This window comes from Streptopelia decaocto (assembly GCF_964273445.1).
Source record: "Streptopelia decaocto genome assembly, chromosome: 17".
Lineage (NCBI taxonomy): Eukaryota > Metazoa > Chordata > Aves > Columbiformes > Columbidae > Streptopelia > Streptopelia decaocto.
Window position 1 is genome coordinate 9537644 of NC_138672.1, and position 21418 is coordinate 9559061.

General features: G+C 54.2%; 1 protein-coding gene across 5 annotated transcripts; it reads right to left on the minus strand.

Moving 5' to 3' along the window:
- Nucleotides 1–360: 360 nt before the first annotated feature.
- EGFL7 (EGF like domain multiple 7) lies at nt 361–18054 on the minus strand (the record flags this gene model as incomplete). Of its 5 annotated transcripts, XM_082067783.1 has the most annotated exons (10): nt 17885–18052; nt 13896–13965; nt 8753–8942; nt 7133–7255; nt 6843–6955; nt 6067–6162; nt 4773–4937; nt 3867–3931; nt 3415–3577; nt 361–1649 (listed from the first exon to the last, which is right to left on the minus strand). In XM_082067783.1, the coding sequence occupies exons 3-10, from the start codon at nt 8830–8832 to the stop codon at nt 1627–1629; spliced, it is 828 nt and encodes a 275-aa protein (XP_081923909.1). In that variant the 5' UTR covers nt 8833–8942; nt 13896–13965; nt 17885–18052. The 5 variants fall into 5 exon arrangements, with proteins under 5 accessions (XP_081923909.1, XP_081923908.1, XP_081923906.1 ...); XM_082067782.1 differs by having other exon boundaries at nt 361–3577; nt 17885–18053; XM_082067780.1 differs by lacking the exons at nt 361–1649; nt 3415–3577; nt 3867–3931 and adding an exon at nt 13243–13409 and having other exon boundaries at nt 4216–4937; nt 17885–18054.
- Nucleotides 18055–21418: the final 3364 nt, after the last annotated feature.

The following is a 21418-nucleotide window of genomic DNA, read 5'->3' on the forward strand; positions in this document are numbered from 1 at the left end:
TTTGTAAGAGCAGCAGATAAAGGACATGGAGGTTAAACCCAGGAGGACTCCTGGAGGGCATAACCACATCCATGGAGTGACACCTGCAGCATCCTTCCCTTGGAGGAGGGAGCGGTGCCTCCGTGTGCTCTTATCTGCTGCTCGCTTTTAATTGGGTCGAGAATCGTGTTATGTGCAAAAAAAAAAAAAGAAAATAAGTACACCTTTGGTTATTTAAGTAAAGGAGAGTCCTGGTCTTGTGTGGGAGCTGGGGGAGGAGGGGTGCTGTGAGGAGGAGGGTGCTGACCCCCCAGCTCTTGTAGAGGGGTTTGGTGACTGAAGGGGGTGGCAGGTCTTTGTCCCCTCCCTGTGTCACGCAGGCAGAAGGGCCGTGCAGCTGCACCCCATGCTCACAGGGAGCCACAGGAGGACCCACACCTGCAGGGACCTGTGGCAGGGGAAAAGGAGGGTGGTGCCTGTGTGGATGGGAACCATGTCAAAGCACCTTCCCAGCCAGGAACGACCCCAGAGCCTCGGTGTGTGCCACAGGAGGCTTTATTTGGTACAACCCCCGCAGCACCCCCTTGCCCATGCAGCTCCGCTCCAGGCAAGCAGGAAAGCGCTGTACCAGGTCAGTCACGTCTGCTCTGCTGGACCGGTGTCCTTGGCCTTGAGCAAACAGAGCCGGGGTGCTGCAGGCACGTGTGCTGCGGCTGCTGAGCCCAGGGGAGACCGGCCACCCCCACAGCCGTGCCCGTGCCAGGTAATCGGGGGGGTGTCCCAGCCCAGGTGTGCTGAGGACTGTCCCTCCCTCCTTGACCTCACCCTGTTGGCACTACTGGGTGGCACTGGTTTGTCCCTGTCTGCTCTATGCTGTTGACGGGAGAGTCACAGGGAAATGTTTTCTGTTAAAGCAAGTAAAAAACAGCCTCTCTGCACCTTTGGACCCGTGTAAAATCTTCATCGTTGTTATGGCCCAGGGATGGTGCAGAGCAGGTAATTTCAGAGCAAGCTGCTGTAGGTGCCGTGCTAAGGAGCAATGAAGCACCAGCTCACCTCCAGTGCTCATGGAGGAAGGCTGGTCCCAGGGAGCAGACTAGAAGCTACGGGGATGGTACCCGGCCAGTGCGGTACCTTTGCAGGGACCAGCTGCACCCATGCCCTGCTGCGATGCCTGGCTTGGGGCTGCCATAAGCCCTTTGTGGTCATAATCTTCCAAAACCAGGACTTGGCCCCACCTTTTTTTGCAGAAGCATGGCAGGGTGCAGCTGTCCTGCCTGGGCTGGGTCTGTGCTCCTCTGGGAGGTGATGTCCCAGGGTAATGCTAAGGAAAAGCCAGGCGAAGCTGAGCACCATGCGGCCCCTGGCACAGCCCGACAGGCACAAACGGCAAGAGGTAAGGCATTTATTTTCTGCTGCTTGAGCAGGAAGGGGTTGAGATGCTGAGGGCTCGGAATCCAGTTTGGAAATAACTGCGTGACGTTGGATAAGGTGAGTTCGAAGAGAAAATGAAGGAGATGCTGATGGGAAACTAGCATTCTCCTGCTACCCTGTGCCTTTCTGTAGATGATGTGGCTTCATCCTCACTGGCTGGAGAGTGAGATAAGAGCTGCGGCTGCACTCTGCTTGCTCCCGTTCCTCGGGCACTCAGAGTTCATTTTTGCAGGAACCTGGGAAGATGGAAAGAAGAGAAGAATTCCAGCAACGTTGTTGGCTTGGGTTTGGTGTGTCTCTCTGCCCCAGAAGGATGAGATTGGCCTCAACCTCTGTGAATGTCACCCACAGTTGCTGCTTCCCCTGTGCCAAACCCCCCCAGGCTGGCTCTGTCCTGCCACATTTGAGAGCGTCACTCTTGTCCCTGGCGTGTCACAGTCCTCGCCTGGGTGCGGGAAGTCCTGTGCGAAGTGTCCCAAGGGGGTGGGAAAGTTGGTGACAATAACACTGGCTGCCCTGGGACTTGGGGAGGGGACCAGCCTGTCCCCACCGCAGAAACAGAAATCACAAGCAGGTGCTGCTGGTCACCAAAGTCCCCAGACAGCTCCATTGGCTGGGAAAGGGACTGTGTGTGGTTTAACAACAAAAAATGATTTTTAGTCCTCACACACATCCCTGCTGGGCAGATAAGTGGAGGGTGCAGTTGTATCTTAGCATTCAGTTGTGAAATGCTCTGCAAAGCACAGCAAATGGGTGGCAGCGTCACTCTCCCTGGGATGCCCTGCAAGCCCCGGTGCTTTCTGGAGTATGAAAGGACAGTCTTGTGTCCTCTGGGGACTTTCAAGACCATGACAGGGACGAAAACAAGTCTTGCTTGCCGGCAAAGGCTTGACAGAATTAATTTCAGGACTTTGGAGTCACCCCTTGGAATAAATCCATGTTACCTTGTGACACTGCTCACATTCCTCGGTGCTGTCACTAATAATATGTCCAGGGCAATACTAGGAAACTCAGTCTGCTGGAACACTCAGTAGTTCTGATAATTACCCCTTTCTGAGATGTTTTTAAGTGTCTATTTGCAGCTACTTAGGCTTCAAACAAATTCTTTGAAGTCTTTTCTATCTAAGCCATTACTTCAAGCAGTGAACTGGGACTGGAAATGCCCTGAACCAGTTTCCCCTTAGTCTTTCCAAGCCCTCTCACCCCTCTGCCCTGAGCACCAGTTTCTGGGCATGTTTAGCTGGAATTATTTAATGGAAAAATGAGCTGCCTATCAACATAAGGTTTCATATGGTTTGTGCTCTGGTCTGGGTCAAGCTGCTCCAGGGAGAGCATCGCACACACCGCTGGGACCTGGGGAGATGCTACCCCGCTCTGCGGTGCTGGGGGAGCCCACCAGGCAGGACCCCCCTCAGCCATTTTGCACATGACAGCTCTCACCGGTGTCACTTCTTCAGAGTTGGCTACTTAGGAGACCCTCTCTGGTCCACTGCTTGGCAAAGGACCACTCTGTAGACTTCAAAAAGAAACGACTAAAACTTCCCAGGCTCGTAAATCTGCCAACTTCTCCACGCTCCCTAAACTTTCCTGATTGACTTTTTGGACTGTTAATTTCCTAAGAGTTGTGGTTTATTTTCTAAGGACTAGGTTATAATGGCACAGGAAGGGAACAGAGCCGGCAAGGGTGCCGATTGTGAGACAGGACCCACAGCTCACAGTGGGCTCCCTCTGCTTCTGCCGCAGAGCCACATTTCCACATGCCCATCTTACAATTTTTGCCTGCTACAAGGGCAGCCAGTTGGTGCAGCCATACAAACAGCTTTGAAATTAAGCTAATGCACTGTTTGTGTTCATCTTTTATTAATTACAGGCTGCTAAACTTGAGGGAGATATAGATTAATAGTGGCATATGTGTTACTGATCTCGCTGGCCCGCATCTGCTCGCTGTGGGCAGTGTGGGTGGAGGGAAATACTTCCACCCCGTTTTTTCCAGGCACTTACACGTCTCCAGGCGCTCCTCAAGGAAGGAGATCTGCTCGCTCAGGGAGTCGATTCTGTCCAGTTGCTGGAGGGAGTGGGACAAGCGGCTGATGGGGTCTGCACCGACATCCTCCGGCGCAGACGGCATGAGGTTGTGGAAGGGGGCCAGCACCAACTGGAGTTTCTGCAGGGAGATGTGGAGCCGTCAGCATGTCCCCAAAGCCACGAGGACCACCCGGCGGGACGCAGCACACGGGGCTTTGGTTGCGTTCAAAGGGCTGGGGGGGGTGGATGAGCTGCTGCGTGGGCACTGCCGGCAGCGTGGAGCGCAGCTGGGATCGCTGCGGCATGAGGCCAGCAGGACGTTAAAAAATCAAGCCAGGGTGCAGTGAAACCCCGGTTGTGCAGAGATGGGGTGGGAGCTGAGCACAGCCCTGAGCCACAGCCAGGCAGGGTGTGTGCTGAAAGCTCACCTGCTCCAGAGCTTCCACTCTGCTCTTCAGCTCATTCATTTCTTCCTTCATTTCACTAGGGGGACCTGAAAAGTGACAGAGAAAAGGTCAGTTAGTCAAAGCTCATTGCCCGAGGTGCAGTGAAAAGTGAGCTCCTGGGGTCTGCCCCACTGGGACCAGCTCCCAGAGCATCAATTGGATCGAACATCTGCTGCAAATGCTGGAATCTTGTCCTGCTGCTAATGTGCACAAGCCCCTCCTTGCTGCTGGAGTAGCTGCAACAAAGCGGGGGAATTCTTCAGGCAGTGGGGTGATGCTTAAAGGACAAGATGTATGGGAAAGCCTGGCCTTTCATGCCTGTGTTGTTGCATTAGTTAGCACTCGACTCCGCGCTGTCCCACGGTAGGCACAAAGGCTCGTTCCTGCTGAAGGCCCTGGATAAAGGCAGATGGGTTGTGAGGTATGTGCAGAAGGTGCTCTGCTCTCCCAGGTGTTTACTGCATGATGCCCGTGCTGGCCACAGCGCATTATTACTCACGGTACGAGTTTGAAGTGTCACAGCGCGTACCAAAAGTAATAATGGGCCGTCACCAGCGGCGCCCGCTGCTCTTCGTGGCTCCAGGCTTGCCCTGCGGGAGGATGATGACAATGATGGAGAGAACAGCTGCATCTCAGCCACTGCATGCTGGGGATGGGCTCTGTTGCCCTTGCAGATGGAGCAGTGGCTGGATTTGTGTGAGAGGAGGTAGTTTGGGTGGTAGAGGGACTCCTTGGTCACTGGAAATAAAAGTAAGGGTTCTGGTTGTTGTTCCCTCGCCTGCCCCTTCCCACTCCTGCTCCAGCCACCCTGTGATGCTGCACATAAATCCCAGTTTTCATGGCAGTTCCTGAACAGCCAGAGCTGTCCTGCAACAGGGGCCAGGTTACCTGCTTGGCTGAAGGTTTCTGGCTCGGGGGCTGGCACCAGGGGCTGGCACACCTTGTCATCGGCAGCGAGGCTGAAGCCGTCCCAGCAGGCGCAGTGGTAGCTGCCGGCCGTGTTGATGCAGAGCTGCCCGCAGCCGTGGCCCTGGCTGGCACATTCATCCACGTCTGAAAGCACAGTGAGGACAGGGTGGTGAGGAGATGCTCATGGGGGCGAGGGGCATAGCTGGAGTCAACCTGACCTCACCCCAGGGGGGAGCTGCACTCCTCCCCTCCACCCGTTCCCCCCACAAAAGAGCCAGAAACAAAAGCTGTGGTCAGAATGTCCCAGCTCTGGCCAGGCAGAGCTCAGCTCTCATCCTGGATTCACAGCCGGGGTTTTGGTTCCAGCCAGCCATGGCGAGGAGCTATTAGCCTTTCAAGTGTGTACAAAACCCAGTAACCTCTCCTCACACGGGGGAGTTATTAAAGCTGTTCCCACAAAGCAAAATGAGCTGAACCGCTTCCCACGCCTGGGCGAATCTGTTTTAGGCAGTGGGAAAATCCTTCCTCCCCCCTGTGCTGGAGCCAGAGCTGTCAGCAATGGGCTCAGCGCTGCCTGGCCCAGCGTGGGTCAATGCCACACGCTCGGGAACGCCGTGGCAGGGGTTTGCCCCACGCTGACACGCACCACACTGCCTGATTGCTCTGTGGAGGAGCATCGGGGCTGCTCCCACACCAGAGAGGAGCTCAGTGCTTGGAAATCGCCCAGCTTCCTCTCCACCCCCAGATATTTTTGCTTTGCAGATTTAGTCTCTGCAGCAAATGGGCATCTTAGTTTACAGCAAGAGTTTACAAAGCCTGGGAGATGGGTCATTACAAATATACAACCTCTGGCCAAGCCCACGGCTGCTCTGCACAAGGCCCTTTGCTGGCTGCACAGTCACGGCACAGAACACCCTCTGCTCACGCTGACCCTGTGCAGAGCAGCAGCGGAGAGAAACCGCAGATGCCAGAGCTGCGTGTGAGGGCTGGGAGCCCTGACACAGGCAAAGGGGGCTCAGAACCCCCTGTGAGCCAAACTTCCCATCCTTTCCTGGCCTGACCATCAGGTATCGCTGCCCTGGAGCAACGCGTGTGTGTGTGTGGAGGGGTCACACCAGGCTTGCTGAGGAGCCACAGTGCTGGTCCCTGTGCCCTGCCAAGTCTGTGGGCAGAGGACACTCAGCCCCATGGCAGCTCTGCTGCTCCCCAGAGAAGATCTCCCGAGCAGCAAGCCCAACGCAGGGAGCCGGGAGGGGAGCAGCACGGTCAGTACCTGTCTGGCAGGCTTGCCCCATCCAGCCGGGCGGGCAGGCACATCTGCCGGGGAAGGTGCAGGTCCCACCATTCTGGCACGGCACCCAGCAGAGAGCTGCGAGACAAAACACGAGCACAGCATCACCGAGCAGCTCTGGGGGTCCTGAGCTCCCTCCCCTGCCACCGTGGATGCGTGCACACACATGGAGCACAACACACACACAGCAAAACACACACCAGCATCAGCCCGGGGCCGGGATGCTCTTCTGTTCCAGCCCCAGAGCAACGGGGCTGAGCTGTGCATGGGGCACAGGATGGGTGGGATGAACAGGACCTTCGTTTTGCAGCCTCTGACAGGCAGCAGAAGGCCCCGGGCAGCCCCTGGTACCGCACTCTGAGCTCATCTGGGGACAGACTAGCTGCTGATGTATTGCATTTGTTTTGTGCTGCACATCACAATTGCCTCCTGAACGCATTTCTCATACATTACCACTGATTTATATGGAAAGGACTTAGTTGTTTTATTTATCCTCTGGTAACTATAAAGTTAATAAGCGATCCCAAAGGAAAAAGGCCTGAAAGGTTGGGAATTAATCAGAAATTGAACCACATTTGGTTGTGATGCCAAAAATTTAAATGCTTTTCTACAGGGAGAATCTTCCTGATGCACAGAATGCCACTAAATGAGCGAGCTGGCTGCCAGGGAACATGAGCTCATTCAGGGACATGAGCTACCCATCCCACGGGAGCTGGGGAAGGACGAGCGCTGGGGAGGGTGGCACTGCAGCCCCTCACCTCTGTCACAGCCGAGAGCGTGGCTGTTCGCTCTGCTCCAGCCGGGACAGCACGGGGCCACGGGCTGCGCCACCTGCCTGTACGCCTGCCGGTACGCAACCCTGTAGATGGTCCTGCAACGCAAAGAGGGGGCTGAGAATCCGCCCCAAGCCCCCCATCCCGCTCCCGTGCCACAGGTCACACCCGGGAGCTCCTTCCCCACGGATCGAGGCAGGAGTCCCACAGGTCGCTACCTGGCTGGGACAGATCCGGGCCCCTCTTGGGGACCAGGACGGTGGCACTGCCCTCACCTGTAGGTGCTGCAGAGGCGGTGGCCCTGGCACGTGGTGAGGTAGGGCTGGTAGACGGGCTGGACGTGGGACTCGGTGTAGGCGACCGACCGGCTCTGTGGGGCCGCTGCACAGACTCTGCGGCTGCGGAGAGGGGAGCAGGTCAGACAGCGGCTAAACCCCAACCCGACCCTTCTCCCTTCGGGGCAAGGGGGCTCCGCTGATTTAAACCTCCCCAGGACGTGGCCTGACAGTCCCTCTCTACAAAAGGCCCATTAAACAGCAGCGGCTAATTGCCCGAGTGACCCAGGAGGTTACTTCATGCTGGTTTAGGGCAGCACCACAAAGCTGGAGCTCTGCGGGCTGCACAGGCTCTTCCTCGCAGCCCCTGCACGAAGGCGCTGACACCTCCTCGTACACTCACCCCGGCACAGTCCCTCTGTCCCGGGAGAGCGGTTGGGGCCCAGATTTAGGGAGGATTTTCTCAAAGCAGTTCTCCTTCCCTTTGCCATCTCCCTTCACCTAAAATTACTCACTTTCTAGGTGGATTTTTCTTTTCTGAGACTTTCGCATTCCTGAAATAGATGCCCCTGTGGTCACCAAGAACTTAATTATTTCACAGGAAGGGTCAGGCTTACCTCAAAAAAGGTATAGGCCAGAGGAAAGTCAATCTCCAGGCTTTCTAAGCTAACTGTGATGCAGTAAAAAACTTTCCCAAGGTTAACAGATGAAGTGGTCTTGGTTAAAAACTCTTATTTGTTTCAACATTTTCCAGCCTGAGCAGGTCAGCCCCACGGAGGAACTCATCTACTTGTCTCAGCCTCCCAGCCCAATTAGAAACTAGAATAAAAAGCCTGGGAATTAGCACTGAGATCAGCTGGCCTCCATTAACTCCAGAAAACTCCTCACAGCTTCACTGATTAATGCTATAGAAGATGCAATTTTAAATGGCAATTGTTTGCTTTGCAAAATTTAGAATAAAGCTATAGCTAGAGCCTGTGCATGCAAGCGAGGAATTCAGCTCGTGGTTTTAGTCACGACCAGAATGCAAAAGATCTAATGCTAGAGGAGAGTATTTCAATGTAAAAACAAACTTTGCAGAAATTGTGAGCTGTATGTGGGGGGCGGGTGTTGAGCTCGAGCTCCTTTTGGCTGGGGAAGAAACTGGGGCACCGAGCTCTGGGCTTTCTCTGACCCAGTGGGGGCTGAGCTGTGTTTCCCAGGCTGTGCTGGGATCCAGGACACCGTGTTGGACACATTTCCCACAAAGGGAAGGGGAATCGCTGAAGCTGCTACTCCTGGGCTTGCGGGACCATGGACCGCGGCCACCACAGCATCCCACCACAGGACAAAAAGCCCAGAGTGTCTTTGTGTCCCCTGCATGAAGCTAAATGAAGCTGGGGTGTTTCCTCTGAGAGGGTTTTTTTTTAGTGACAAAACAAATAAAGAGCAGTGAAGGGCTGCCGAGCCCCGGCTGTCCCAGGAGGACTCTGCAAAGCCTTTTCCCAGCTCCTCGCCACCCCGGCGAGCTGCCCGTGCAGCCAGCGGCCGAGCAGGGCTCTCCATCACCTGGAAAGGATGCACCTCGCCGTGACATGTGACAGCATACACCCAGGAGATGGAGACAAAACCAGTGCTTACCCTGCCCGGGCAAAGCCGTCTGTGCTGGCCACGCTGAGGATGAAGAGGAGTCCCAAGAGGAGGCGGCCGATGTGACGCATGTCCTGTCCCTCCCGCGGTGCCCTGGGCTGCACGGCACGACAGTCTCGCTCTCGGGTGGGAAGCACTGGCTCCTACCGCATGTCTTGTCCTTCAGCGAGGAACCCTGCAACTGAGAGAAGAGCGGTGTGAACATGGAGCATCTGTCCCCAGCTGGTGGCATCTGATGGGGCCGTGGGGACAGTGCCAGCCCCTGCTCCCGGGATCAGAGGGACAGTGCCGGGTGTGTACAGATCAAAGCACAGGGGTAGGGGGGACATGAGGGACCTGTGAACCCCTTGCAAGGTGAGTGCTCCTCCAGGCACAAACCCACTTTGCCCCACTCATTTCAATGGTGTGGCAGTGATTTAACCCGAGAGGACACAGGAGATGCTCTTGCAGTGCCGGGGGCCACACAGTCGCTTGTCGAGTGGCAGGGAAGGGACCTGTGTCACATGGAACATGCCAATTCCAGGCAAAACAATGGCCCGTAATTTCTTAATCTATACAGCATTGTAAAGCTGCGTTTTCCCACCACATAACACACTGAAATCTGATCTTATTCTCTTTAAAATACAAGCTCTTGCCAGAGAAAAGTGCTGTAAGGACCATATGTACTGTCTGCAGAGTCAGTACTAACAGAGTCGCAAATAAAGAGGATTTGATTTTCTAGCAGAGGACAAATACGAAACAAGGCTGAAGAAGGTCAATAGCAATATCTAATTTAAACAATATCTAATTTAAACAAACCAGTTGGCCTCCGGATGGCAGCAGTTAAAGGAGGAGGAAATAAAGAAACCCACCTTAAATATAAGCCAGTTAAAGAAAGAATCAGTCTTTCTGGTTAAACCTCGAGAAAGGAGAGGCTTTATGGGGAGGCAACACAAAATGAAACATCCTTCTGAAACTGCACATCTCGTGAGCTGGAAATAAACCTTCTAAAATCCCCAGGTGATGTGGGATTGGGGATTGCAGGTTCATCCCAAACTCCTTCAGGACAATTGCTAACTCTGAGCCAAGCTGTTGGGAATAACCAGCATAACCATCACAAACCTGTAGAGCCTGCAGGTCTCAAAGCCCTTCGCCAAGGTGCTCAATATCAACTTTTCCTTTGTGCAGGTGAAGAAACTGAAGCACAGAGAGATGCAAACCTGCATCTGGAGAGAAACCAGCTCATTGCCTTCCTGCCCCATAATATATAAATGTTTTGTGCGTGTTCCCATGCAGCAGTAGTGCTGAGCAGCCCCTTCCCATGTCTCAGCCCACGAGCAGGGCACACAGCTCTGCTTGGCTGAGCAGACGCCTGGGCCCATCTTAACCTCTGTACAGGCCCAGTTTTGAGGATGTAAGGAGGACTTTTAGTGATATAAAGCCTGTAGTCCTCTGTTCTCCTCCAAACATAGCAATAAATTTCATCTTTTAATGGTTAATATGTGGTATCTCCACCATGAGAAAATCAAATCTGGGTTGACCTGCAGGAAAGTTTTAAAAAATAGTAAAGAAATCTTCTTTCTCCCCAGTCTTTTTGGAGACATCGAGGGACACCAGCATACAGAGACGTACAAACTCCGCACTGCTCAGCCAGTGGCTTTTCCCAGAGCTATACTGGAGCACATATTTTCCTTCCAATCACAGTCTCAGTGCTTCTGCAGAAGCCTGTAAGTCAAACTCTGCCAACCGTCTCCATCCTCCCACAGGATTCCCGTGACCGCTGTGGGAGCTTTCCCTGCGGGGAAGGCAAGAAACGCAGGGCACGAGCTTAAAATATAGACGGTTTGTTTTTTCACTTTGAAATGGAGCAGCATTGCCCTACCTCAAGTGGTCAGAGTATCCCTCTGGGTCAGGCAATTGTGGTTGCTTCATACCAGGAAAAGTTTCAAAAGTGGAAAATATGACAGTCTACACTTGTCTTTTTTTATGAACTTATGAAAATCGGCCTCTTTAAAACCGCTGCAGATCCTCCAACCTGTGTTCATTATCTAGTCTAATACTCATCTTTTAAAGCACATAAGGAAAATGTTTCCATAATTAAGGAAAAAAACAGGGGTTTTTGTCACTGCCTTTCTAGTCTCTCAAATAAAGAGGCGAAACCGCATGGTCTTGCAAGCGAAACAATGTGGGTGTATCTGAGCTTCTGCTGTTTCAGGGGCAGCAAAGTCTCCTCGCAGCCCATGTGCTCCTGCGAGTCTGGGGGTCCCCCTCCCACCTTCCAGACACATTCCTGTAATTCTGTCTGCTCTTGCCTAACCCACCACAGCAACCCACGGGAAAATCCAGCCCCTCCCGTGTGGGTGAGCAGCGCTCTGGCCACCTCTGCCCATGAAACCAAGGCTAAAACTGCAGCTGCTGGCAGCAGTAGGAACCGGGGTCTGTCTGCAAAGTGGTGCAAGACAATCCAGTCCCTCAAGAGGATGCAATTACCCTCACGGGAACGCGACGGCTGCACTTTTCCAAACAGCCTGGCCTGGTTCTGCAGGTGGAACCGCTGCTCCCAACTGCACGTTGTACCCGGCCTGTGCCCTTAGAGCCAAGCGCTCCTGGAGAGAGTCAGCGTCAGCAGCAGAGAGATGGATTTTCCTTTTCAAACACCCCCAGCTGTTCTCTCCACACAGGCTGGGATGCAGGCACCGCGGAGCACAGGCACAGGGATGCGATGGAGCAGGGCTGGGGATGTGGGCACAATGGAGCTGGGCGCAGGGAGTGGGACAGCGCGGAGCAGGCTGCGGGGGTACGGGACCGTGCAGGAGGGCACAGGAACACGGCACGGCTGCAGGGACGCGGGTGTCACGGAGAAGGCTGCAGGGACACCGGTATCAGGGCGCAGGGACGCGGGTACCGCGGCGCAGGGATGCGGGGATGCTCCCCCCGCCGCATCAGGCAGAGCCCCGCTCCCCCGGGCGCTGCCCCTCCCGGGGCAGGCGGAGCCCTGCCCGCCGGCCCGGCCGCTGCCCGCAGCCCCGTCACCGCCGCCGCTCCGGAGGCACCTCCCGGGCTGCACCCCCCCGCTCCGGCCCCGCCGGGACCCCCCGAGCGCCCCCGCTGCGGCAGCGAGTCCCGCTGGGTGAAACGCCGCCCCCGCTCCCCCCGTCCCTCCCCGCCGGAGGATGCGGCCGCGGCCCCCCCGGGCGTGCCGAGCCCCCGGGCGGTGCCCGCCGGGACTCACCGGTGACGACGGCGGTGCCGGAGCCGCGGAGTCGCCGCCGCGCCGCGGCCCCCCGCGCATTTCCTCCCCCGGCCCGAGCCGGTCCCTCCGCCCCGGCCCAATGAGCTCCCGGCGGGGAGGAAAGCGGAGCCTCCCGGCCGGGGGGAAGCGCCGGGGCCCGGGGAGCCTCCGCCTGCCCCCGCCCCGCCGGCCCCCGCCGGCAGCCACCTGCCCCCGCGGCCCCGCCGAGGTGCCCTGGCTGCCCGGGCGGGACCCCCTGGAGAAGCCTGGTCCCGGGGGGACACTCAGGGACAGGACAGGACCCCCAAGAGAAGCCCAGCCCAGGGTGGGGGGACATGCTGGCGCTGTGCCCCATATCTTGTCGCTGCTGCGCTGACCCTGATGGAGATGGAAGTGCAGGGGATCGCTGTCCTGGCATTGATCTGGACGCTTACCTGCAGGCTCGGTCCTGTGTGCCCCATGCTATGAGGACACAAGGACCCTGACCCCCCAGACCAGCTCGCCTGCGGATTAAGAGCAAGAGAGGAAGATCCCAGAGTAGCCCCTTGCCTGGGGGTGTTCAGGCTCCCAGGTGAAATGGTTCAGCACCAGTGCACGATCAGGGAAAATTTATTTCTCTTTGCTAAAAAATGCTGTATCTGGTTCTGCACTCCTCAAAAGGATGCATTGTAAGAAGAGACATCATCTTTCCCAGGGTAGAGACCTAACACATGCCTCCCACCATGCCCCGTTAATCACCCTGAGCTCATTACAACAGCAAAGTCCTCCTGAAGCAGGCGATGAACTGCCAAGACAAGGAGGCTGTTTGCCAGTGAGCCCTAAAAGATGCTTAAAGGTGTCCTTGCACACTTCCCCAGGCATGGAGCAGCGTGAGGATCGACCCAGAGACGTGCCCAAATTCAACGCACAGACCCACCCAGGGCGCAGCTGCCCAGCACCTGCCCAGGGAGAGATGGGGCTGATCCGATCCCCCTGCTGCCTGCAAGCTTCTCGTGTTAAATGCCCTGTTATTAATCAAAGAAAATTCCGCAGTTTGGTTTGTGCCAAACTGCCACTTGTTTTGTCTACATTTTCCGCTGGGAAATTAGAGCACAGAGGCTAATTGGTTTTCAAATGACTTAGGCACCTGCCCATGAACAGAACCAGCCTTAAAGGTAGCAGGGGTCTGATCTGCAAGTGAATGGCTGGATACAACCCCCTGGGAATATTTGTTCCCATTAAGCTTTGCAACTTTTTTGAAAGCCTGTAGGCATTTGAAGGAAATATTTACCAGTTAAACTATAATGGCTCCAAACGAGCAATTGAGATCACTGGTCCTGTATTTCCTCATGGATACGCTCAGGCTGCTGATCAAACTGGAGCTGCCTCGGGTTGTGCTGTGTGCTCCGGGGAGGCTGGTGGGTGATAGATGTGCTGGCATGGGGCGCTCAGCTGGACCTATGTAAAAGGAGCATTAACTATTTTGGGCAGATCCTCCCTGGGGAAGGGAGCAGAGCAGAGGGGAATCAGTTCTGGCATGTGCCGGTGAAGATGGAGCGTGCGGGAGATGGGATCCCTCCCAGCAGCGAGGGAAAGGAGAGCTGATGCTGGTGGAAGCGCGGCTCCGCATTACACGGCATCTCACACAGCACAAACGGGTTTGCTCGCCCGGCCTGGATCCAGCCTACCTCTGGGGAATGATTTCAGCTCACTTAATCTCATAAGCACAGAGCACAGCCAACTTTTCCCAAGAGCACTGAAGGGACGGTAATTATCCTGTTAAGTAGAGAGCGTTATTGTCTTTTCTGGTGTACGGGGGAGATGAATAGAGCCTGACACTCAACTTGTCTCATAATTGCAAAACGCATTTGGAAGCCAATGGAAAGCTTCTCCATTTGACCATAGTGAAAGCGCAGGATCTAATTTCATGGCCGACACACTCACCTTATCTGTGGTGCTCCATCATTTATCCTGCGCCAGGATCCTTTCCTTATGGGGCCATCTTGGTTTCTTACTGTCAGAACAGAAAAAAAGAAAAGCACTGTAACACTCATTGTCACGGAGGCAGAGATCAGCGGTGCAGCCCATGACTGACCCAGTGTGGGGTTCCCCGGGTGCTCCTTGTGGAATGGGGTGAAGGAGGAAAGCAGGACCGTGACCTCGGCGTGCCTGTGCCTGGCACTGGGCTCACACTGCACAGGCTCGCCAGCCTGCTCTGCTGGCAGGGCATGGGGGGCCTGTCCCGTCCCTCCTGTGCCGTGATTTAGGAGCATCCTATGGGTCCTGATCCTTTCTCCCACGAGCTTGCAGTGCCACCATGGTGAGGTCCTGCCGACACTCACCAGAGTGTATCCAAGTTCCCTTTCTGCTCATTTCTGATCCCATCTGCTGTACTCCACCACCATATTGAACCATTTTCAGCACATGCACACGTTCATTTAAGGCTCCTAACTGCCCAGGCATCCTTTGCAAGAGTCCCCAGGTGATGGTGAGAATGGGGATGGACTTGTCGGCACCCAACGTCCCTCGTGGCACTCAGCTCTCAGCTCCTTGTGGGACAATGACACCCAGTGCATGACCAAGCATGTCACCATTCAGGGTCTCTGTTAGAGCCTTCTCAGCCACCAGACAATTATTCCCCAAGTGCACTGCAGCCTTTTTAAATTCTGCAATTATTTTAATTGCAAAGTGTTTGCTTTTCAGTTCCATTTACTGAGTCAAATCTTTACTCAAACAAGTGCCCGTGTCAGCTGCTTAAGAACTGCATATTGTCCATTAAAAGAGCATTTAATCCTCCGCTCTTAGGGAGTGTTCAGTGTCTTATATGCTAATATTCATTATGCTGGGAGAAAATCCCCCAGCACACAGCCTGGCAAAGTTCCCTTAAAAGAAGAGGGGTGATAGCAGGTCAGAGTGGGGGAAGAACAGATCTCTTGGCTCTGTTAATATCGGTGTGATGAGCTTCTGACAAAGCCAGTAAGAGATTTTGGCTCCTGACTACAAGTCTGTCTGAATTTGAAGCCCTCCCTGGATCGGTGTTTTACATGTTTCCTCCAAAGCTTTCTCCCTCGCACACTACAAGTGTACTCCCACGACATCTAATATTAATGCTTGTCTCTGAGCCAAGAAATTAATGTTTCTGCCCAAAACTCAACTTCGCTGTGGCTCTGTAGGCAGGGAAAAGGAATAATTAACAGAGGAGACCAGGTTCCCATACAAGGAACCCGCTCGCAGAGACCAGTTCTTACAGCCCCTTGCAGTAAATTGGATGTGCCCGAGCACACAAATTCTTCCCCAAACTGGGGCCAGACGTGCTGAAGTGGCAGATGGAGATGGATGGATGGGGAGACGGTCAGAAGAGTGACACACATACAGATGCAAAACTTTTCAATGACTACAAGCCAAGGCTGACCCCATACCTGCTGTGTACAATGGGCTCTCGCTGGCCCCCGCGGGGGTCTCGCACAGAACTGGAAGTGCTTGCTAAAGAAATAGGAGGTTTTGATGCTCCTGAAAAGAGGAGGAATGGCTTTTCCTGTTTTAGGACAAATTCTTCTGCTCAGGCTTTTCATAAGGCTGTTTTTAAACTTTACGCTTAAGTTTAGGAGCAGCCCCCGTTCTGCAGAGCTCTGTAAGGAAAACAGCCTCCCACTATTCTGTTATGTCTCATATTGTTCTCAGTGGCATCAGCTGCAGACCAGTTATCTCAGTGGAAATCTAGAGGAGTCCACTGATGTCAGTGGGATCAAAGAAGGTTAAACCAAGAAAAGTACTTGGCCCATAGCTCTCGGGCTGTCGTCACCAGTTGCGCAGTGCTATGCCTATTATGACCCAGATCTGATTCCCACAAAGTGATTTTTTCCCTAAAGCTTTACAAGCTTTAAGTGTCTCAGGACTGGTATGTTGTAACTTAAGGCAGCCATAGAGACATGCAGCAGCCTAGCTGCAGCTGTGGAGAAACAAATGCATGACCAGGGCGACACCCCACAGCCAGGTTTATTTTCTCTTACATGCACACAGATGAGTTCTTATTTACATTTAGAGGAGGCAGTAATGGCTGCTGCATGAAAACTGGGAAATAATTCATGTCACTCAGGAATAAACTGAATTTCGCGGCTTTCTGTGAAATTTCCCTGGCAAAAAGTAGCATTAGTCAGTAGGGAATGGTCCCAGCCATTCCCCTCTGCATTTTCCCAGTGAATCATTCCCCAAGGACCACATGGGAATAGCTGTGAGCTGCTCGGACCCTTCACCACAGCCATCCCAGCGAGCAGCTCAGGAACGAGCATTTAGCCCAAGACAGGTTTTTGCTCTAATTATGCTCCGCTATCACCCTTCAGCTCCAGAAACTTGCACCAAGCAGAGCTCCTCTCTGCAGTGAACTCCCAGGCTACGGGAGCATCACTTTGGGAGAGAGGATGGAGAGCGAAAAACCATTTTTGATCACCCTCTTCTGTTTGCAGAGACCCTTTTCTTTCTCTGTGTGCTCTGAAACCTCAAGCTAGATCTTCCCTTGCGTTTCGCCATGCCCTCCTGCTGCTGGTGCGTCTGCGAGTCAGCTTCGTTTACTCTAATTTGTTGCAGTTTGTAAATCTGTCTCCCCAGAGCCGGCCCTGTCTGCAGCGGGAGCGGCTGGGAAATGGCTCGAGTGAGTCTGCAGCCCGGATTCAATTTCTCTTCCTTACCTCTGGGGAAACTTGTGCAGAGCTGGCAGTTTAACAGTGTAGGGGGGGACTAACTCAATCAGCAGAGTGAATGCTGGATCACAGGGAGCAACACTGCAAATATGCCAGAGCAGACTCGGTGTTTGCGGCTGCTACCCAGAGAACAGGCGGATTTTCGAGGAGGCTCAGGGTCCAGCCACCACGTCGGGGCTTCTGCCTTGCACAGCTTCCCAATCCACTTTTAAATTAATTTTATCACTTGATATTCCTTCTCATGTTTGATTCTCTACCCAGTGAATTGGTTCCATGAGTGTTAGACCCTGGGAAAAAGTATGCCGGGTTGTTTCTATCAAGTCTTGCTCCATATTCCTGCAGAGCCCAGCAGCTGCTCCTACGCACAGCCAGCCTTTTATCCCAAAACACCTGCATTGTGCAATTGCATTAGGATGATACGACCTACAGGTGTGCAGGTAGCTGAAAACAAGCAGCACACTAATCGCCCAGCTCCACGGTTATAAAATTGAGAGGCTTTGCTGAGCTCCTGGCGTGCAAACACCGGCACGTTCCTGGCTTGGTGTATGAGAGCAGGGACTGTCCTGCAGCAGCCCCGTGTCCCCCGCTCCCGGGGGCCAAACTCTGTGATCTGTGTCCTGGCTCGGGGTCCCGTCACGGAGAGCGAGCGGCACTGGCATGTGCTGCACAGAGGGGAGAGAAAAGGGGATGGGGGAGCATGGGTGGGAGGATGAACAATGTGGGGTTGTATCAGAGGTGTTCAGAGAGCAGGAAGATGGAAAAAGAGAATGAGCTATGGAAAGAGAGGAGATTTGCTAAGAATTTCCAGCTATCTTGCAAGTATGTACAAGGGTTTGCAGCCTTCGTCTACAGGCACGTGGGGTAAAATTGACCCTCTGAGTTCTCTGCTCCTGGAAAACAGCCTGAGTGGGGTGAATTAAAAACAATAGTGCTGCAGGTTGGGCTCCGCTCCGGGCAAACCAGCGCTGGAGACGTTCCTCAGCTCAGCACGTGCGCGGCTGACAACAGCCCCAGCCGAAGGATGCTTTAAAAACCCGTTTGCTCTGTGGCCCTTTGCCAGCGCGATGCGTTTGACCAGCCCCTGAGGCTCCCGCCATCGTCTCCACCTGAGCTGGGGCAAAAACCCACCCCAACCCTGTGGAGTCTCGCCTGGAGCGGACACACTCCTGCTGCCCCCAGCTCCCCATCCCATCCACCTCACCCCCTGTGCGGCGATGGCCACGTCTCGTACAGTACCTGCGATGCCCCGGCCTCCCCCGCCGTGCCAGGAGCAGCCCCGCCGCCATGCTCCCCGATGGCTCCCGGCGCCATCCCCGCCTGCCCGCCCCGGCTCCGGCAGGCCTGGGCGTCCGCCTCGCACCCTCGGCATGGCCGGTTGCCGGCCGCGCACAGGCAGGAGGTGGCTGCTGAGGTGGAAGGGTGGCTTTTTATGCTTTTCTTCCTGTATAAATCAGGCCGGGGATGGACAATCCCAGACAGGACTTCCTGTGTGTGTTGTGCGCTGATAACAGGCGCCGCGAGGAGAACAAACACGGCCGCCCCACGCCCGGAGGGGGAGAGGGGCCATGGGGCGGCACCCCCACCCCGTGTCCCCTGGGGATGGCCACGGGGTGCCAAAATGGATGGGAGGCAGCCATGTGTCCCCAGGGACTTGGGGAATGAGAGGGCTCCCCACCTGTACCTCACAACAGACATAAGATGGCTGCTGCCCCCGTCTTCCCACCTCACTGACATGGGGCACTTTTCAGCATCGCCCTCCACAGCCACCCCTCATTCCCCCTCAGAGGGGGTGGGTGGGGGACCCTTGGGAACCCCCGCAGCACCAGGGTGTCCCTCACAGCCCATGGCAAGCATGGCAGGGCTGGCAGCCATCTTCTCAAGAGAGTGCCATGTTGGCATTTGTGACCCCCTGAAATTTGGGTTGCAAGGTAGCAGTCAGTCAGGTTGTTGGATGCCTTGTCACCCCTGTCACACCATCCCTGTGTTGGGAAGGAGTGAGGTACGGGCAGTTTGGGCCACTAAACCTGCATGACATGACCCAGCAAAGCTGGGATCTTCAGTGCTGGGAGGTGTGGAAACAACTGCCCCAGCTCTGTAATTTTCAAGGCCATTCTGGTGCAAAGCTGGTTTTGATTTCAAATCAAATACATGTGTATGTGTGACATTGGTTCTGCATGGAAGAATAGTATACTTTTTAATTGGAATTTGAAACTTTGCTCCAGACTTTGTACTAGGAAAGGAGACATTTTGGAATGTGAGGGCTGTGGAGCTGGTAATTATTTCTTGATTCTCTCTCAGGCGACCAAGCGAGCGGCTCCATGGCTGCCAGGCTGTTGCTGCCTGCTGCTGCCCCATGGCAGCCCCGTGCTTTCACAGAATGATCATAGGATGATCCTCCCGTCCCAGCAGGGTGCCCAGCGTCGGTCTGGGGACACATGTCACCTGGGGCTGTCCTGGAGCAGAGCCACGTCTCCAGCTCATACCACACACGCCTGGGTCCTCCCGGTGCGGGCAGCGCCGAGCGCTTGTGCGCAGGCTCACGGGGAGCACAGGATTACTCCCACCCTTATTCAGCAAAATATTACACTGGGCAAATCCCTTGGGAGTTGCAAAATATTCCTGTGTTTATTTATATAAATGCATGGCTAAAGAAAGACCCCACTTGTTTTCCTTGGCAGGCGGGATTTTAAAAGGCTGTTTTCTGACACCCATCGTTCTCTCCAGTAATAAGTGATTTTATGCTGCATGCTTCTCGCTTGAGCCTGGAAGTGTAAGAGGAAACCATTTCAAACCTGAACCTCTTTGCGGGGCAGGGGAGGAGAAGCAAAACCTTTTGCTGTTCATCCTCTGCTGAACCCAGGTTGCCGTCCTCATGCTTTAACCACCTCTCGATTTCTCCAGCTGCTAAAGATGCTGCACATGGATGCGCAGGGCCACCCTCCAACCCATCCTTGGAGCGAGGATGATGATGAAAACTGCAGGCGTCACAGGGGTGTAATTTAGGGTTCTGGGCAGAGTCCAGCCGGGCAGGAGCGGGAGTTTTGAGGGTGCTGTGGGAATACCCACACATTGCAGACGTAATTAATCAAGTTCAGAGATTGCATTCTTCATTAGCGCTTCTCGCAGCGCAGGGAGAGCCTCGGAAGTCTGGCAGGCAACCGCAGCCTGGCCGGGAAAGAGATCTGTCTTCTCCTGGTGCAGATCTTCTATGAAAAGGAATTTTATCTGAATTTTGCAGAGAACGTTGCAGATTTTAGAGAAATCAGGGTTTAGGAAACAAGTTGCTCTGAAGTTACCAAAGTCTCTCAGGTCAAAAATTGAGTTTTGAACCTTAAAGGCTGAAGTTTGGAAGCTTAGCTTGTGTGTGATTTCCCGTGAGAAACACATTGCTGCCAGGGCGGTGCGGGCCGTGCGGGATGAGCGACACGCCAGCCCTTGCTGTGCTCCGTCTGAACGGCCCCGTGGGCTCAGCCTCCCCTCTCACCCTTGCTCTCGACAAAATGTTCAGGGAAAGCCTGATAAGAGAGTGGGGAAAAGTGAGCGAGACAGGGAGCAGAGACTAAATAGTGTGCACATCAGTGTCCTGCACACCGGTGGCAAACCCTGGGCCGGGAGACAAACTCCCCTGCTCTGCAGCAGGGCAGTCTGGGGTGCCACCGGGGCCCCAAGGTCAGGGACGTGGCCATGTCTTCCTGCTGCGGTTGTGATAGCATCAAGGACAGCGACAGGAGGAAGCCCAGAGCCTCTCTTTTGCTAAGCCAGCTTGGTAAAGGGCTCCTTTATCTGCCCTTTGGTGTGAGATAAGGTTTCAGTGTTGTCCTGCCAGAGCAGCTCCGTATCGCTCGCAGATACCTCCTCTTGCTGCAGAAAGGTATCAGGCAGTCAGGAAATATTTCAGCGAGACTGTATCATTTTGAAACCCGTGTGCAATGGAAAGACACACAGGGTGGATTAGATCTACACTGCGAGGGTTTCAGTGTCTCCCTGTCCATGTGAGGACAAAACACGTTTCCTCAGCTTGTAGGATGGGGCTACAAGGGCCTCTCTCATCAGAAGTCCCTATAGAGAAGGATTATCACAGGGTGAATAGGGACCCCAGTGCCTGGGCTCCTTACTGGGCTGGGAAACGATCTGTTTTTAATATTCTTTGACAACAGAGTTCGAATCCCAGATGCAGAACTTTTCTTTCAGCAAAGATCCAGAATACGCGTTGTGAATTTACCCCCAAAGTAACACCAAATGGTCCAGTGAGTGAGACCACAGACCCGCTTCATTCTGAGCGTGCAAAAAGAAAACATTCTCTCTCTGCTTCAAAGCTTAATGGGTTGCTTGGGTAACACATGGACATCTTGAGAGCTAATCAAGATGAATGTTTGTTCTAATGAGTCAGTGAGAACTGTATCTTATTGCAAGAAGCCACATACTTTAATGTCCCTGACTTACGCGTATTTGAAAACGCTGAGCTGCATTTCTCCAGGATGATTTATCATCTGGGATTTGTCATCTGGGAGTTCAGCTCTTCTCTTTGGGCTCTCCCCTCCTCTACAAGTGACCTGTTTTGAGTCCTTCGGTGACCATTCGTTTCTATTAAATCCTTATGCAGCACCATGAGGACTGATGTGCAGGAAAAGACATATAATGAAAATAGAGGATAAGGGATAAAAGTAATCCCTTTGCAGGGCACAAAATGGTGTTAGAACCTGGGGAGGCAACTTCTGGGCTGCTCCATCCTTCACAACAGTCCTGGGGGCTGAGCCCTCTGCCCTTTCC